This window comes from Rhinopithecus roxellana, chromosome 20 (assembly GCF_007565055.1).
Source record: "Rhinopithecus roxellana isolate Shanxi Qingling chromosome 20, ASM756505v1, whole genome shotgun sequence".
Taxonomy (NCBI): domain Eukaryota; kingdom Metazoa; phylum Chordata; class Mammalia; order Primates; family Cercopithecidae; genus Rhinopithecus; species Rhinopithecus roxellana.
The window spans coordinates 64,750,213-64,769,256 of NC_044568.1; the positions used below are offsets into that span (position 1 = coordinate 64,750,213).

General features: G+C 37.7%; 1 protein-coding gene across 1 annotated transcript in view; it reads right to left on the reverse strand.

Annotated features, from left to right (window-relative positions):
• Positions 1-19,044, reverse strand: part of HYDIN (HYDIN axonemal central pair apparatus protein) — a 392,140-nt gene that overhangs the window by 282,118 nt on the left and 90,978 nt on the right. Inside the window, 2 exon segments of the mRNA XM_030924912.1 lie at positions 6,417-6,640; positions 13,991-14,109. Of these exon segments, the coding sequence (XP_030780772.1) occupies positions 6,417-6,640; positions 13,991-14,109 (343 nt within the window).

A 19,044-nucleotide genomic window follows, 5' to 3' on the forward strand; every position in this document is an offset into this window, starting at 1 on the left:
TGCTATGGTTCAAACTTTATAAAATCACATATGTAAAAATAGGAGGGAAGAAAATTGCTTATGGGTAATTTTTTAAAATCACACTAATTTTACAGTGTTGTTTATCCAACCACTGAAAATACTGTGTCATGAATTGGAAGAGTAAATAGGAAGAGTAAAACTATATTTGTTATGATCTTTCAAGGCATACTAGCTAAAATACTAGCTTATGCGGTATTGAGAAATGAGTACCTGGCAATAAAAAAGAAACAAAATTCCAGAACCTACAATATTAACTTTATAGACATTCCCTGGGCTATGAGGCCCAAGAAAGTATTTCTGACAAAGTAAAATAACAAGTCAAGTCAGTGCTAACGTGTGGAGCTGAGAACAGATGATGTATTATTATACATGCATTTTTACCCTTTATGAATAGACATTTATTAATGACACTAGATTTTTAGCAGGTTTTCAAAATTATTGCTAGTGGTTTGAAATGCTAGAAACCACTAACAATGCAACATTATTGAACACAAGAAACACTAAGCTTTAAAGGAAGTGAACTGAGGAGGAAATTTAGGTAAGTCTATTTCTCTTAGCAATCAATCATGAGTTTGGTGATAAATCCCCATGAAGATTCTTTCCATAGTCAGGTTCTGTTGAAAGAAACTAGAAACTGAACATCCAAAATCAAGAAGTGGTGTGTGAATTTTGGTAAATGGAAATGTCCAGAAGATAGAACAGGAGGCTTACCCTCCACAGTGCAGGTGGAGTACTAACTAGTCCAAGTTCACTTGTGAGCAGATTTCTGGGAGATCCCTAAATCCTATTATTCACAATGGAGAACCCAAGTACACCTTAACTTATTTAGACATTGCAAGTGACATGCATGACTACTCTGGGATCTTTAGGAGAAGAGATCAGAGATTTAAAAAATTCAACCAGGAAATTACAGAAGTATTGCTCACTATTACAGGCTCCTGTGTTTTTTTTCTTTAAATGACAGCTTCATTGACATATAATTCACACATCATAAAATTCACACATTTAAAGTGTACAAATCAATGTTTTTTGTATATTCACAAATATATGCAACCATCACTACAGTCAATTTGAGAACATTTTCATCACCTCAAAAAGAAACCTCATGCCCTTTAGCTGTCACAATCTATCCTGCACCCACCAGCCCTAAGCAACCACTAATCCAACTCAGATCTATATAGATTTGCCTATTTTGATCATTTCATACAAATGGAATCATGTAATGTGTTGTCTTTTATGACTGGCTTTTTTCATAATGTTTTCAGGGTTCATAATGGATGAACCTTATTTTCAAGGTTTATAATGGTGTCACTATGGCTGAACCTTGAAAACATTATCACAAGGGAAAGAAGTAGTCACAAAAGACCGTGGTAGCAAGGTTCATCCATGCTACCAGTGTCGTAGCATCTATCAGTGCTTCATTTTTTTTTCATTCCTTTTTATGGTCAAATAGCATTCCATTGTATGGATATGCCACATTTCATTTATCTTTGGCTACTATGAATAATACTGTTATAAATATTCATGTACAAGTTTTTGTGTGGATATATGCTTTCATTCCTCCTGGGTATATACCTAGGAATGGAATTGCTGGTCATATGGTAACTCAGTGTTTACCTGTTTGAGGTGCTGATAAACCATTTTCTAAAGTGGCTGCCATGTCTTACATTCCTAATTATCAGTGCATGGGGGTTCTCATTCCCCCACCTTTTCGCCAACACTTACAGTAGTTCCTCATCTGTAGTTTTGACTTCCTGTTGTTTCAGTTACTTATGGTCAACACGGTCCAAAAATATTAAATAAAAAATTTCCAGAAATAGATCACTCATACATTGTTAAATGCCTGTCATTTTGAGTAGTGTGATGAAGTCTTGTGTCATCCACTGTCTGTCCAGCCTGGGTCATGAATCACCCTTTTGTCCAGTGTATCGATGCTGCATGATGCTACCCTCTGTTTTAGTCACTTAGTAGCTGTCTTGGTTATCAGATCAACTGCCACAGTATTGCAGTGCTTGTGTTTGAGTAACGCTAATTTTACTTTTGCACTTTGGGGCCTAAAAATGCAGAAAAAGGGGAATTACTGTATTTTCCATTTTAAGATTATAGACATCCAAGTGAGTGTGAAGTGGTGTCTCATTGTGGGGTTTTGATTTACATCTCCCTGAGGATTAATGATGTTGACAGTCTTTTCATGTGTTATTGGCCTTTTGTATATCTTCTTTGAGAAATGTCTGCTTAAACGCTTTGTCCATTTTTAAATTGAATTATTTATTGAGTTAGAATCGTCTAGTAATTTATCATTGTCCCTTATCAGATATGAGTTGCAAATACTTTCTCCCATTGTGTAGGTTGTCTTTTCACTTTCTTGATAGTATCCCCTTTGCAGCACAAACTTTTTTACATTCTGATGAAGTCTAATTTATTTATTTTTCCTTTGGTTGCTTGTGCTTAGATGCTGATTATCTGAAAACTATTGCTTATTTGGTTTTTGGATATGGACATTTATCCCTATGTTTGTTTGTTTGTTTGTTTTTGAGACAGAGTCTCACTCTGTCACCCAGGCTGGAGTGCGGTGCCACAATCTCCACTCACTGCAATCTCCACCTCCTGGGTTCAAGTGATTTTCCTGCCTCAGCCTCCCAAGTAGCTGGGATTGCAGGCACACACCACCATGCCCAGCTAATTTTTTTGTATTTTTAGTATAGACAGGGTTTCACCATGTTGATCAGGCTGGTCTCAAACTCCTGACCTCAGGTAATCTGCCTGCCTCAGCCTCCCAAAGTGCTGAGATTACAGGCATGAGCCACTGCGCCGGGCCTATCCCTATGTTTTCTTCTAACAGTTTTATAGTTTCAGCCCTTACATTTCAGTCTTTGACCCATGTAGAGGCAGTTCCCTTCTACTCCTAGTTTGTTACTTTTTTTTTAATCATAAAAGGGTGCTGAATTTTGGCAAATGCTTTTTCTGTGTTTATTGAAATAATCATGTGGTTTTTGTCCTTTATTCTATTAATATGTTGTATTACATTGATTGATTTTCATATGTTAAGCCAACCTTTCATTCCTAGGATAAATCCCACTTGGTGATGGGGTATAATCCTTTCCACATGTTGCTGGATTTGGTTTGCTAGTATTTTGTCAAAGAATTTTGGGTGTAAATCCATAAAGGTTATGGGTTTTTAGCTTTCTTTTCTTGTAATGTTTTTGTTTGGTTTTGGTATTAGGGTAATATTGGCCTCATAAAATGAGTTGACAAGTGTTCCTACCTTCTCATTTTTTGGAAGAGTTTGTGAAAGATTTACGACAATTCTTCATTAAACATTCAGTAGAATTCACCAGTGAAGCCACTTGATCCTGTTTTTTGTTTGTTTGTTTTTGGTTGGAATATATTACAGGTCTGTTCAGATTCTCTATCTCTTCTTGAGTCAGTTTTGGTAGTTCATGTCTTTCTAGGAATTTGTTCATGTCATCTACATTATCTAATTTTTGGCATACAATTGTTCATAGCATTATCCACTAATCCTTTTAATTTCTGTAAGGTTGGCAGTAATGTCCTTTCTTTTATTCCTGTTGAGTAGAGTGTGCTGTAGATGTCTGTTAGGTCTAGGTGGTTTATAGTGTTCAACTCTTCTATTTCCTTTATGATCTTCTGCTTAGTTTTTTTATTATTGAAAGTGGGGTATTGACATCCCCTGCTATTTTGCTGAATTGTCTATTTTTCCCTTCAATTCTGTCTGTCTGCACTTCACATATTTTGGTGCTCTGTTATTAGATGTGTGTTTGTAATTGCCATATCTTTTTGATGAATTCACTATCTTATCATTGTAAAATGCCCTTCTTTGTCTTGAGTGACAAATTTTGTTTCTATTTTGTCTGGTATAACATAGTCTCTCCAGCTTTCTTTTGATACTGTTTGCATGATATAGACATTTCTATCCTTTTGGTTTCAACTTATTCATATCTTTAAATCTAAAGTGTGGTATCTTGTAAAAAGCATATAGATAGATCATTTTTGGGGGGTTTGTTTGTTTTGTTCTAATCCATTCTGCCATTCTCTAACTTTTAATTGAAGTATTTAATACATTGACATCTAATGTGATTGTTGATAGGGCAGGACTCATGCTACTTATTTTCTATATGTCTCATGTCTTTTCTGTTCCTTTATTCCTCCATGACTGCCTTTCTTTGTGTTAAATGGATATTTTCTACCCTTTTAAATTCCCTTGTTATTTCTTTTACTGTATTTTTAAGTTAGTTTAGGGAATAGTTTAGAGAATGGGCAATCCTGAATTTGGATAAATAATTCAGAGTCAAAAGTGAGGGCAGTAGTAGTCATGCATCAGGAATGTCTAACAAACCCAAATACATGACTTCTTGCACCTAATATACAACCTTGCTTGAAGGAGATACTCAATAAGAGTTTATCAAACCAATATCCAAAATACATAATTATTCCTAAAAAGGGTAGCTATGTATGTATGTTGATGGTAAGACACAGTATTAATTATTAGGCCTGAACTTAAAATGGGGAATGGCCAGGTGAAATTGGGATGAGCTTTCTTATTAAACTTGAGGGACAGTTAGCCTTCCTTAGCTAGCACTTTTCCTTCTATTGTCTACCTGAAAAGTAAAACTGCTCCTTTATTATCCTATACTTTCCTTCCTACAGACAGGGCCATTATTCCTTCTATCTTAAATATTTTTAGAGCAGAGCTTAAAGGTTTTATCTTTGCTGCTTATGTATGAAGGCTTGCTTATGATACTGGATGTTGTCAAGGGTACTTATGATTCAGAGCAATACTTCCTGATGCCCAGTAGTCAGAAAGCTTCCAATGGTTGATCTGCTGGATCTTATCAAAGACCCTTATGGGACCAGAGGATCCGTGAATTGGAGACACGGTTACATTCACAAGTTTGTTCTTCCTACTTCTTCAGATAACCACCCTTCACTGCTTGTCATGAGAGATGAGATGTTATGAAGATAGGAAGTGGGCTGAAGTTCATATAATATGAAAATGTATTCCCACCCTTCTCATATTGTATACATATGCAAAGGATGTCAGCTGGGATAAGTATGACACATATTCGTGAAGAGTCAATGTTATTCAAATATTTGGAAAACAACCCTCATTTTTCTCTTATAACAAACACATGTATTATGGTAGAGAATGTAAATGTCTTGTGAATGTTTCAGATAAGTCTTGAGACTTAAAAATAAAAAAAGATTATGATGATGACAGGCTGCTTTGGCCATGCCACAGAACCCTTGAGGCACACACATTCACACTCCTTAGTTGTTGGGGGTTGTATGACTTTGCTAAGGCTGCCATAACAAAGTACCCTAGATTGGGTGGCTTAAACAACAGTTTATTTCTGTTGCTGTCAGAAGGGTTGGTGACTGCAAGGTTATTTTTTTCTGAGGGTCTCTCACTTCAGCTTCTCTTTATTTTTTTCACATGGCCCTTTTCTATGAGTATGTCTGTGTCCTAATGTCCTCTCCTTATAAGGACACCAATCATATTGGATTAAAGTCCACCCATATGACCTCATTTTGCCTAAATTACCTCTTTAAAGGCCCTATGTCCAAGAAGAGTTACATTCCGAGGTACTGGGTGTTAGGACTTCAACATATAAATTCTGTGGGAAACAATTCAGTGCATAACAGGGACACTGAGGTGCAAGAGTTTGAGACTAAATAGTAATCACCTTTCAGCTAATCTTGAGATTCTGAATGTGTAGTATATATCATGAGATCAGTACATTTTTCTTGGATCCTTCAGGTCATATGTCTCTATCTCTTTTCTATGTTATCCCCAGGGCTTGCCCCAAGGGAGACCTCAGCTTGTAGATGGAGGGAGGTCTTGCTAGCAGTTACCAGAATAAGAGAAACTGCCATGGTAATTAACAACCTGCTGCTGTGGGAATCCAAATAGAGTCAGAGCAATATGTTTACAATGTTTGAAGACATGATAGTGAGATCATGTAAATAATTTCCTTAAAATAAGAACAAAAGACAAAAGTTTAGAGAAACTATGATAATGGCCAAAGCTTAGCCCAGATGATTTTATTCAGGTGTTACTGTAATAACTTATTTTCTCTAAACATCCTAAGACATAGAGAGTAACTAGAAGCTAGTTTAATGTCTAAATCCTTATTTTATAAGATTATAACTCGCAGAAAAACTAGATCTCCAAACAGCATCTGTATCTATATTATAATAACTCACACATGTTCACTAGGGAAACACTGATGGAAATTTAACACACTCTATTATGCTGATGTGTTCATATCAACAAAGACAGTTATGAATATTCAGACAGGATCTATTTAAAAAGTTAAAAAGGCAACGGGTTCAAACTTCAGTTAGTTTCTACATTAGTTATAAATGCACCTTACCTAATGGTCAGTTTCACAGGCTCAGGTGACCCATTGACATTGACCAGGAACTCTTCTTCAAAGTTTCCCAGGATGGTAGAACTGAAGGAGATCTGGATAGCTTGGACTCCACTTGGTTCAATGATGCCTTCCTTGGGACAGAAAACAAAGCAGGCCCCCAAAGCTGAAGTTGGAGGGTTCACGTTGAAGAGAGCATCGATGCTGCCTTTGTTGTACAGTATTGCCTATAACAATAAAAGGCAAGAATGTGAAGGTCAATGGGCCTCTGACTTATTTTCATATAAGCATGTGTCTGTACTGTTTAACAGCAACAAAGGGAAAGTTGCAGGAATTAGAACCAAAGAACACTCAGGGACAAATGAACAGTCTGATGCCTTGAGTGTTCAAAGATAGAACTCCCAAGCCAGAAAGTAATTTTACATTTTTAGTCTCCTCTTTAAAATGAAATTGGTTATATATATTATGCTTGTGCTATAAAGACTGATCTTAATCACATATACTGATGAAGAACCTTAAAATACCCCCTTTTTTTGCTACTCTCTATAAAGTAACCAAGGGAAAGTAAGTATTTCTCTTATATGCATGAGAAGGCTGAGGTTAAGCAGCATACTTAAAAATAAAAAGCAAGTTTGAATAGCAGAGTGAGAATTACCTAAACCTATGTTTATAATGTAGCTTGAAGAATGTAAATGAGACATCATTGTGGATCCCAGATGACAAGGGTTCTCTTTGTTGTGCTATCAGATTTCATCCTATTGAGATACTTTCATCTCAAATTCTACTGGATGGACGATTGCTTTGAGATTCTTATGCAAGCAACTGTTTTACTATAGAAAAGTTGTATTCCTATATGCTAGTGTTCTGGAAGCGTATTATTACCCATATGTGGTTGTGCACTGGGTTTCGTGTGTGCATGTAAAGAGCTCATGCCTGAGCTCCTTCATGCACACTCATGACATTTGGCATCCTACATGGCAGGCCTCAGTCTAGTGTCCCTACAATTCTTGGGCATGAACCTTGACTACAGCCATGTTGTTCTATCCTGGCTTCCAAAGACACCACCTCTGATCCTTGCCAATGCTGTCCTTACTCCTAGAGGGTGAACAGCATGTTTTCCTGATTTATATAGGAACCAGCCTCAACCTACACCTAAGGCTTTGGAGGACAAAGAGCATAAGAGATCTTGAAGAAACTTTCAGAAGGTTAGCAGGCAAATGTGAGGTGTGTCAGGAACCCAGAAGCTGAGGGAGGAGGATTCCCAGATGAAGTCAGATGCAGACAGAGGTCAGGAGAGTAAGTTCAGAGCAAAGGTTATAGATTTATTATTTTTATTTAGAGATTATTGTCATCCCTGACCTTGAGGAAGAGAGTAATCCCAGTGGGGCATGATTGCAGAATCCAGAGGACAAATGTTTAGGGGATTGAGTGGGTGCACAGGAAATAGTGGCTATTTTAGATTCATGTTTTGAGAAGATGAGTGGTGAAAGGTGAGAATGGGAGTGGCAAGGCTGTGGGAGGTACTGCAGAGGAGAAAGCATATTTATAATAAATGAGATAATGCATATTTAGTGCTCAGCCTAGAGGAAGCACTCGCCAAAGTGCTGCCTGTTGTTGTTGTAAGAAAAGAGACCTTGGTAACTAAGGGAATGGGGTCTGAGTGGATGCAGAGGAGGATGAGTTCAGGGGCTCAGGTTGCAGGGAAGAGGGCATCCAGAACATATGGTGGAGAGAAAGAGTCGGCAGCAGAGGCAGAGCAGAGGAAGACAGCCTCTTCTGCAAGAGAAGATGGACAATGCACCAAAATAGAAGCATAAATAATTGCTGCTTGCTATTTTATTCATCTTTTTTGTTTCTTCCCCATCTTCCTCATTCTAAGCTCCCTGGTAGTAGGAACCAGGCTTCACCCTTCATTCCATTTAAAGAGACCATGTAGAAAAGTGATTATGGCCAGCGACTCTGCAGCCAAACTGCCTGGGTTCAAATCTCAGCTTTGCCATTGACTTACTAGCTCGGTAACCTTGGACAATCTACTTAGTTTCTCTGTGTTCCAGTTTCCCCATCTTTATTTTTTTTTTTTTTTTTTTTTTTTTTTTTTTTTTTTTTTTATTATACTTTAAGTTCTAGGGTACATGTGCATAACGTGCAGGTTTGTTACATATGTATACTTATGCCATGTTGGTGTGCTGCACCCATCAACTCGTCAGCACCCATCAATTCATCATTTATATCATGTATAACTCCCCAATGCAATCCCTCCCTCCTCCCCCCTCCCCCCTCCCCATGATAGACCCCAGTGTGTGATGTTCCCCTTCCCGAGTCCAAGTGATCTCATTGTTCAGTTCCCACCTATGAGTGAGAACATGCGGTGTTTGGTTTTCTCTTCTTGTGATAGTTTGCTAAGAATGATGGTTTCCAGCTGCATCCATGTCCCTACAAAGGACGCAAACTCATCCTTTTTTATGGCTGCATAGTATTCCATGGTGTATATGTGCCACATTTTCTTAATCCAGTCTGTCACAGATGGACATTTGGGTTGATTCCAAGTCTTTGCTATTGTGAATAGTGCCGCAATAAACATACGTGTACATGTGTCTTTGTAGTAGACTAATTTATAATCCTTTGGGTATATACCCAGTAGTGGGATGGCTGGGTCATATGGTACATCTAGTTCTAGATCCTTGAGGAATTGCCATACTGTTTTCCATAATGGTTGAACTAGTTTACAATCCCACCAACAGTGTAAAAGTGTTCCTATTTCTCCACATCCTCTCCAACACCTGTTGTTTCCTGACTTCTTAATGATTGCCATTCTAACTGGTGTGAGATGGTATCTCATTGTGGTTTTGATTTGCATTTCTCTGATGGCCAGTGATGATGAGCATTTTTTCATGTGTCTGTTGGCTGTATGAATATCTTCTTTTGAGAAATGTCTGTTCATATCCTTTCCCCACTTTTTGATGGGGTTGTTTGTTTTTTTCTCGTATATTTGTTTGAGTTCTTTGTAGATTCTGGATATTAGCCCTTTGTCAGATGAGTAGGTTGCAAAAATTTTCTCCCATTCTGTAGGTTGCCTGTTCACTCTGATGGTAGTTTCTTTTGCTGTGCAAAAGCTCTTTAGTTTAATTAGATCCCATTTGTCAATTATGGCTTTTGCTGCCGTTGCTTTTGGTGTTTTAGACATGAAGTCCTTGCCCATGCCTATGTCCTGAATGGTACTACCTAGATTTTCTTCTAGGGTTTTTATGGTATTAGGTCTAACATTTAAGTCTCTAATCCATCTTGAATTAATCTTCGTATAAGGGGTAAGGAAAGGATCCAGTTTCAGCTTTCTACTTATGGCTAGCCAATTTTCCCAGCACCATTTATTAAATAGGGAATCCTTTCCCCATTTCTTGTTTCTCTCAGGTTTGTCAAAGATCAGATGGCTGTAGATGTGCGGTATTATTTCTGAGGACTCTGTTCTGTTCCATTGGTCTATATCTCTGTTTTGGTACCAGTACCATGCTGTTTTGGTTACTGTAGCCTTGTAGTATAGTTTGAAGTCAGGTAGCGTGACGCCTCCAGCTTTGTCCTTTTGACTTAGGATTGTCTTGGCAATGCGGGCTCTTTTTTGGTTCCATATGAACTTTAAAGCAGTTTTTTCCAATTCCGTGAAGAAAGTCATTGGTAGCTTGATGGGGATGGCATTGAATCTATAAATAACCTTGGGGAGTATGGCCATTTTCACGATATTGATTCTTCCTATCCATGAGCATGGTATGTTCTTCCATTTGTTTGTGTCCTCTTTGATTTCGCTGAGCAGTGGTTTGTAGTTCTCCTTGAAGAGGTCCTTTACATCCCTTGTAAGCTGGATTCCTAGGTATTTTATTCTCTTTGAAGCAATTGTGAATGGAAGTTCATTCCTGATTTGGCTCTCTGCTTGTCTGTTGCTGGTGTATAAGAATGCTTGTGATTTTTGCACATTAATTTTGTATCCTGAGACTTTGCTGAAGTTGCTTATCAGCTTAAGGAGATTTTGGGCTGAGACGATGGGGTTTTCTAAATATACAATCATGTCATCTGCAAACAGGGACAATTTGACTTCTTCTTTTCCTAACTGGATACCCTTGATTTCTTTCTCTTGCCTGATTGCCCTAGCCAGAACTTCCAACTTCTCATGTTGCTGTAAAATTAAATTTATTAATTTATGAAATTTTTAGAATAGTACTTGGCAAATAGTGCTTAAAAATGACAGAGACTGTTGATATGTTTTTGTTTGTTTGTTTTTTGTTTTTTAAGACATAGGGTCTGGCTCTGTTGTCCAGGCTGGAGTGCAGTGGTGCATAACAGCTCACTGTACCCTTGAACTCCTAGGCTCAAGTGATCGTCCCACCTCTGCCTTCTGAGTAGCTGGGGCTATAGGTATGTGCCATCAGCCCAACTAATTTTTGTGGGTTTTTTTTGTAGAGATGGGGTCTTACTGTATTGCCCATGCTGGTCTCGAACTCCTTAGCTCAAGTGATCCTTCAACCTCAGCCTCCCAAAGCACTGGGATTACAGATGTGAGACACCACACATAGTCAGTGACTGCTATTTATATCCTCAGTGCCAAACAGGATGGGTTTAAATTTTACCTGTGCTTAAGAAGTGACTAATACGTATAGTGGTAACATGAAGGCAAATTGAAGGCATTAGTGGTAACTTGGAGGACCTTGTTCTTTTCTTTCAGAAGATGCATGGATTGCCTTTTAGTTTTTTTGGTTAGCAGAAACATTTTGCCCATATTTTCTGTATGGTGAGCATTCCTCCGTTTTTAAGAATATGACATCATTCTTCTCCTCCTGACAAACAAGCACCCACTTACGAATACAGAAACCAGCAATAGTTTTGGGACACAATTCAGAGGCCTTTTGATTACTGATAATACTCTTTCCTTGAGGTCTAGCTCCTTGGAGAGAAGAAAATTTATAATCAAACTTTGCCTCTCATTTGTTTTCCTTCTTAATTACACTGGGGAATAGTGTATACTCTTGGGGTTATGGTTTATTCTTTATGTATCTGCTATGCTCAGCAATGACTAAGGGCAATAGCTAGTTATTCAAATTTGTCTCAAGTAGGTAATGCAATAAATTGAAAGAGAGATGCAATGAAGCATCAGCATTAAATACAGAGTGCAAAATATTCCCATAAGAAGCATCTTACCGTGTCCTTCTCTGCCACTGCACAGCTCTCCAAACTGTCCAATCTGATGCATCACCTCATTTAACACTTATTTAACTGGCTGTGGTTTGTTTTACTATTAAAATTAGGGAGGGTGGGAAGTGGTGGCCTCGAGCACACTTCCACTAAATTTACATTCAGGGAAACCCTATCCATTTTGCATCAGAATTAAAGGTTCTTTTCTGATGTGGCACTCGTAAGTTCAGTCTGTGAGATGTAAAGGAAATTCACACTGGATAAACTGCAGACAGAATATCAGTTTAATGAGAGCTACTGGACTTTTTTTCCTTCTCCCCTAAGTGACCTCACAAGTGCAATCCAGGACAGTGTGGGATATAGCTGTGTCACTTGTCATTTCATGACAGCCATGTGACTGATTTCTTCATTTACACTGTGTTCCTATGCATAGTCCATCTCACTGTGACATTAACATCTCTGTTTACCTTCTGCATCATCCCATTTAGGCCACAGTTACCTTGTGAATGTGGGAGACACAGGGCACTGTCCCCACACCAGGTTAGGCTGGGCTAAGAGCCAAGTGGGTTGGAGGCTGGGTTTACCCAAGGTGAGAGGGTGGGATGCTGAGAACCTGAAGGGCTGAGAGGCCAGCAAAGGCCTTCTCTTCCCAGAACAGGAGAGACAGCCCTAGTCCCCCAGGACTCACTAACATTATATGCTGCAGGACCCTGCCAAGTTACTTAACTCCCCTGGCATTCAGGTTGCCATTCCTTGAATGCATTTCCTCTTTTTCTGTGCATACAGCTAATGGAATATGAATGTAAGTGAAATGCGCTACCATCTATAAAAATATCATATACATTCTCCCATGCCCTTTCCCCTTCTGCATCTTGAAGACCACGTGGTAGGGGTGGCCAAGCATGAAATGTTCCAGCTTCTCTGCTGGAAGAGAGCACCTGCTCACTAGAAACCTTTGTTTTGGACTTTATGTAAGGTATAAAAGAAGCTTCTAGAATATTTGAGACATTATGTATTTTTGTATTTATTTGTTACAATATCTAGCACTACCTTAACTTCTCTAAGCCTCAGTTTACCCAGCTACAAAATGGAAATAGTTAATTGTACCTCACAAATAGTTCTCACAAATAGGGTTTTATTGTTTGGGGGTGGTTTTTGTTTTTTGTTTTTTGTTCAACACAGAATCTCACTCTGTTGCCCAGGCTGGACTGCAGTGGCGTGATCTTGGCTCACTGCAACCTCCACCTCCTGAGTTCAAGTGCTTCTCCTGCCTCAGTCTTCCAAGTAGTTGGGATTACAGGTGCCCACCAACACACCCAGATAATTTTTGTATTTTTAGTAGCAATTGAGTTTCACCACATTGGCCAAGCTGGCCTTGAATTCCTGACCTCAAGTGATCCACCACCTTGGTCTCCCAAAGTGCTAGGATACAAATTGGGTTTTTGTGAGAACTAAATGAACGAGTGAATGTGAAAGCACTAGCACTGTGCTCAACACACATTAAGGGAGATGTTGTGTATGATATTAACCACTACGCGATCTACATTTCTCATATGCAAAATAGATGTAATAAAGCCTAACTTTCACAATTTGGTAAGGATTAGAAATCACACACACACACACACATAGACACATAGATATGCACACACAATAAAGTATGAACCTGACATCTATTTGTCACTCATTAAATAATTGCTTTGAATACCTCTATAAAAATACAAACATATACAATGAAGGAACCTTTCCAAAATGAAGTTTCAAGCGTTACAGTCTGACACAGTGTAAAAAATATGCCCTAGATACAAATTTAGTGATGGTGAAACACTGAAGTAAACACTGATCCTGAAGAACTCATGCAGACATCCTGTAAAATTTCATTTTCTAATTAATTGGAAAGATAAAGCAGGAAAGTCTCTTCCAGAAACTATTACTGGTTTTTAAAACATAGATTGGAGACCAGTGCATTAAGAGAAAATTCTGAAGTGTGAAAAGAGCTATGCTCATTAGGACGTTCTAGAAAATGTAAAAGGTTCTCCATCCTCTGATCTGTGGAATTTGTGTTGTCAGAGAACAAGCACTAAACAGATGGGGAGATGTATTTATGGGTTTTCCCTTTGCAATCTACAAAATGATGAGGATAAAACCATTTAAACTATGGCTCTGTTGCTTTTTAGCTTTTACTAAAGTGAGGGAGGGCTAATGAAGATAAAAAGTTGTTTCCCTCACGATGGCCAGGCAAGAGGAGGAAGAATCTGAGCGCTCCGGGGTCTCAACAAGGATGAGTAATGGCGAATGAATGTGATTGCACACACTTTCTGTCAAATAAAAACACATAAGAGACAACAAACCCAAAAAGCCAAGTACTGTTTGAAGTCTCAGCGAACAACTCTAGTGCTTACCTCATAACAATGTACAGATCCGGTGAAAACTTTCCCAATATCCAGCAATTCAAAGTTGAAGTGAATCTTAGGTCCCATGCCTTCCCCTTTGATTCGGAGGGGCAGACGGATTTCTCGACCTAGAAAAACAATTCTGACTTTATCATCCAAATGGTGCTTCATTTACCCCAAATCATGTTCCCTCATGTACGTTACCAATATAAATAACCAAAATTATTAAATAGCTCCCTGCACTGCACCGAGGGAACTGCAATTTAATGCTGAAGATTCACCCTATCTGGGAGCCAATCATAATCCTGAGTGCCAAAATCCTGACTGCTGAAACTGTGAAAGATATAATTCTGGAAAAACAAAAGACATTTTTACAATACATTTATTTACATTTTAAAGAGGGATTTACTTGAGAAACATAAAAACACAACAGAATACTTCAAAGGCCACTTTATGCAATAAAATAGGCAACAAAATACATATTTTTGCAAGCATAGACACAAGTAGACTAACAACAGTCATGTGGGTATAACAGTTATGAGCACATAAACTGTATTTACAAAGGAACAGGTGAAAAAGGGCAATGTACAAATGCATGTCATTAGGATTGGTAACTGCAGGCACCCAGCTTTATAACTGTGATCACCTGATATACCATATAAACAACCTAAGTCTTTTGAAAAGATAGATAAAAAACCATGGTGAGTCACCCCTACTTAGGCAGTTTCCCAAAGAGCTGAGATCTCCAGAAACTTTATCTCTCACAAATTCAGATGTACAAAAAGAATATCTCTTCATGTATTGAGGAAGTGTCTGCATTTTTACGCACACACACAATACTTATGCACAAAGACAAGTCATGATAATGCACTTTCATGGAGTCAAATTTCTAATGTCCAAGGCAGCAGAGGAAAAGTCTGTCCCAGCTATCAGAGACAAACCAATGTGCCTTCTGTATTTGTTCTCTCCCAAGTCCCTGGCTGGTTTGGATGGGGCCTGTCAACACTGAGGGCAGATTTTTCCCATAAAGTCCACTCAGACTTACACACAAATCTCCTCTGGAAACACTCTCACAGATAAACTCAAAATTATGCTCTATCAGGTTTCCAACAATTTTTACTGGTCAAGTTGACATCTAAACTTAAGACCACAAGCCCACGCCTTGTCAACCTCGCACCCATGTGTTAAACCATACTAAATTTCCCAATACAGAAACAGAGTAACTGTTCCACCTAACATGGTACAATCAGCATAATGCAACTATCCCATGTGCAACTGAAAACACACTAACCCCTTCCCCAGAATTTGGTTTTCAGGATTTCAACATTTGGGATTTTAATCTTTCAGGACTGTGATTTTTGGGATTTTAGACACCAGGGATGTTAGACTTTAGGGATTTTGATCCTTAGGGGTTTTGATCTTTTGGGAACTCAAGATTCAAGATTATGGCATTTTGAATTGTGTTGTTTGGTATTGTGATCCAAACATTTTAAGAAAGTAAGAATACTGCTAGTTTCTTATCTTTAGGGAGCAGACTGTATTACAATTTAGGCTTACATTTTAGCAGGAAAAAAATTTAAAAATTTTAACCCAATTCTTAACATTATTTCAAAGTTTCTTACAAAGAAAAGTAATTCTAAATCAGAGAAGGGTGACCATTGATGCTTCTTAGAAAATGAGAGCCAATGTGGGGCTCCAAGCGACATTATTCACCTAGCTCTTCCTTAGATTTAGGAAGATCCAGAATATTAGGGATCTGAGTCTAGGGGTCTTACCTGATGCTTACTTTTGCTGAATTTCTTCCATGTAGAGGTAATGAAATGCACTTAACAATATCCGTTATAACACATCTACAGTGAACCCACGGTCAATACAGAGCACACAACCTTTGAAGTACTGACTGGTTTTGTTCCCCCTTTTAAAAATGAAACTATCTTTGTTCGATAATACATGATCATTACAAAATTTAAAGAGAATATGAATAAAATTATCTTATAATTGCACCATCCAAAGATAACTACTGTTAATATGTTGGTGCCTATCTTTTTATATTTAATTGTATCACAATACTGCTAATGCAAATGGGAATGCATACTATGTTATTTTGCAACCTGCTTTTTTTCATTTAATAATACCTTTGGAACATTTTAACATATCATTAACATATCATATCTAAAGATCTACCTTATTCTTCTTAATGGTTATGTGGTCCACTGTTGGGAGGCAAATACTTCTAAAACTCTTATTGGACATTTAAGTGGCTTCCAACCTTTCATTACAATTTGTAGTGTAACTACTACCATCAAACATGTATCTGTGAACAATTTTTCCATATTTTCTTCCAGCACTTTGAAGATATTATAGCATTCCACTGTTTCTGTTGAGAAGTCAGCTCATAGTCTTATTGCTCATTTGAAACAATCTATCTTGTCTTCTGATAGATTTAATTTTTATGCACACATATTATTTTTATCTTTAGCTTTCAGTGATTTTACTATAATGTTCCTAGGCATGGTTGCATTTATCCTTTTGGGGACTTGTAGCACTTATTGAATATGCGAATAAATGTCTTTCATCAATTCTGAAAAATTTTCAGTCATTATCTTTTCAAGTATTGTTTCTTCTCCACTTTTCACCTCTCTGTCTTTTCTGTGTATGTGTGTGTTCTTTTTCTATATTTTGTCTCTGCATGCTTCAGTATTTTCAGATATTTTATTTGATTTATCTAATTTCCAGTTTACAAAATCTATCTCTGGCTATACCTAACAAGCAGTTAAATTCATCCACTGAGTTTTTAATTTGTTATTATAACTTCTCAGTTCTAGACTTTTCATTAGAGCGTTTCTAGTTTTCAGATCTCTGCTTAATTTTGATAAAAACGTTTTTAAAATCTGTGTCTGAAAATTCTTTTATCTGGTTCTCCTGGGCTTGTTTCTATTGTTTACTCTGGTTTTCTATCAGATTGTCTTACCTCCTCATGTGCTTGGTCATTTTTTGATTGAGTGCTGATCAGTATATATAAAAATTATAGACATAATTTAAAGCCATAAGAAGATATCTCCCTCCGGCTTCTAGCTGGTGACTGGGGGGCATTAGTAATCCTAGACAACCTAATTTAGCTGTTCTCAGCTAAGGTTTTGTGAGAGAATTAAGCTCTGCAGCAAATCATTTGAGTGATTATTTTCTCAACTCTCCCAAGAAGGGTAGGTATAACAGAGATAAATTAATTCCTCATAAACAATAGATATCTTAGAACACTAGGGATCAATTATCTTCTGGATCTCAAGTGGAAAACTGTTTGGAATTAAGCCAATAACTGAATAATTATTCAAAGCTGAACTTCAGTCTCTTTGCTGAACTTCAGTCTCTTTGAGGACTGGCCCATTTCTAATTCACTGGGTCCTACTCTAAAGCCTGGTGGATTAGATTACTAGGGCCTTTCCTCCTGGGACATACCATGGACTTTTGTTTTCTTCTTTAACCTTACTTAACTTGTTAGCCTCTCTGCAGTTTTTACCAAAAAGGCAGTGTCTTTAAGGATAAAGTGACCCCCAAAGTCTGATGGTCTTGATTTCCTTCTTTTGGATCTTGGCCCATGTTCTGGCAGTTCTCTCTTGCCTTAAAAAACAGATTCAAAAAAAAATTTTGCCTTGCTTTCCTAGGTGTTCTTAGAGAGAGAGTTAATTCAAATTACCCAGCTGATCATTTATGAAAGATTTCCAGAACAAAGGGATGCACATCTGACATTGTGATAGCTATAGCCATACTGCCCTCAAGGATAGTGCTAATTCCACACAAACATCTGTAGTATTTAAGGGTTCCTTCTCTCCACATTCTCTCCAGCAGTGGGGATATCACCACTTTGGAAATCTTTGATAGTTCTATGGTTTTCCTTAAATGTATATCATATAATTTCAAGTTCTCTAAGGAAACAGGATATATTTGCTCTGTATGGACATTTTGAATGTTCAAAATACTTTTAATGCTTTGTTGATGTAGTTTTCAGTATTACAGAAAGTACGCTTAGAATAGCCAAGTGATATTTCTAATTTATTATCATCATTTTAATGCCTTGTGACATTTTATGTTCCACCGTCTTCTGTTGCTGTTTAGCTTTTGTATCTTTAATGCTTTTTCCCCATGAATGTCCTTTAAAGACAGAATACTTGTCCTTGTGTTCCTTCTAGTGCTTGGCAACATAGTGGTCATTCGACAAGCATTACTTTGATTACAAGAAGCAAAAGCCATACTTGGGATGACTGATTTATTCAAAGGGTTCCCCTGCTCCATCCGATCCCTGGAAAAGACGTTCCTCTAAAGATCAGGTGTTAGTGGTGGCAATACTCTAGACTATAAATAAAACTTTCAAAGGGCCCAAATGGTGTTACTCTACTCTATTATTTTTGAGGTCTAGACTATTGGGAATAATGTACACTCTTTGGTCAAGAGAAAAGCATTTTGATTGAGATCCAACTTTCAGAATGGCAAAGAAAGAGAATTGCAAATATATCATGCAATAAACTGCAGGACTATTTATAACTGTCATGCCTAAAACTTTCTCCATCTGTTACCTTGACTGCCTTTCTTTAAAAACAAGGAGATGTGTTGTAATAAAGCAGTGAGCCAATGTTTATTTGGTACTTATTAATTACTTCAAAGGAGTTTGTCTTATTTGTAGCTAGCCACTTCCCTCACCCAGAACAGGAGTACAAGTAATGCTCAGCCTTGAGTTTCTAAGTGATAGTCTAAATTTTAGGGTCACATTACAAATGCTACATTTCCACAAGATTTTCTAAGCAGATATTTTTCTTGTCTTGGCAAAAGGCAGCAAGAGATACAAGCATGGAGGAACTAGTAAACTTTAAGGGCAGACTCCTTATTAAAAGACCAAAATATTTTAAAACATAGAGCAATTCTCATCTATGACTGTAGTGTTCTGATTTCACACATGAGAAATAGGGAGATGCACTACAGAACCCCTTTAATAATCCTGAAGCCCCAAATGCAACAGATCCCATTGCATTACGTACGAGAAAATGCAAACTGTGGGCTTTCAAAAACTA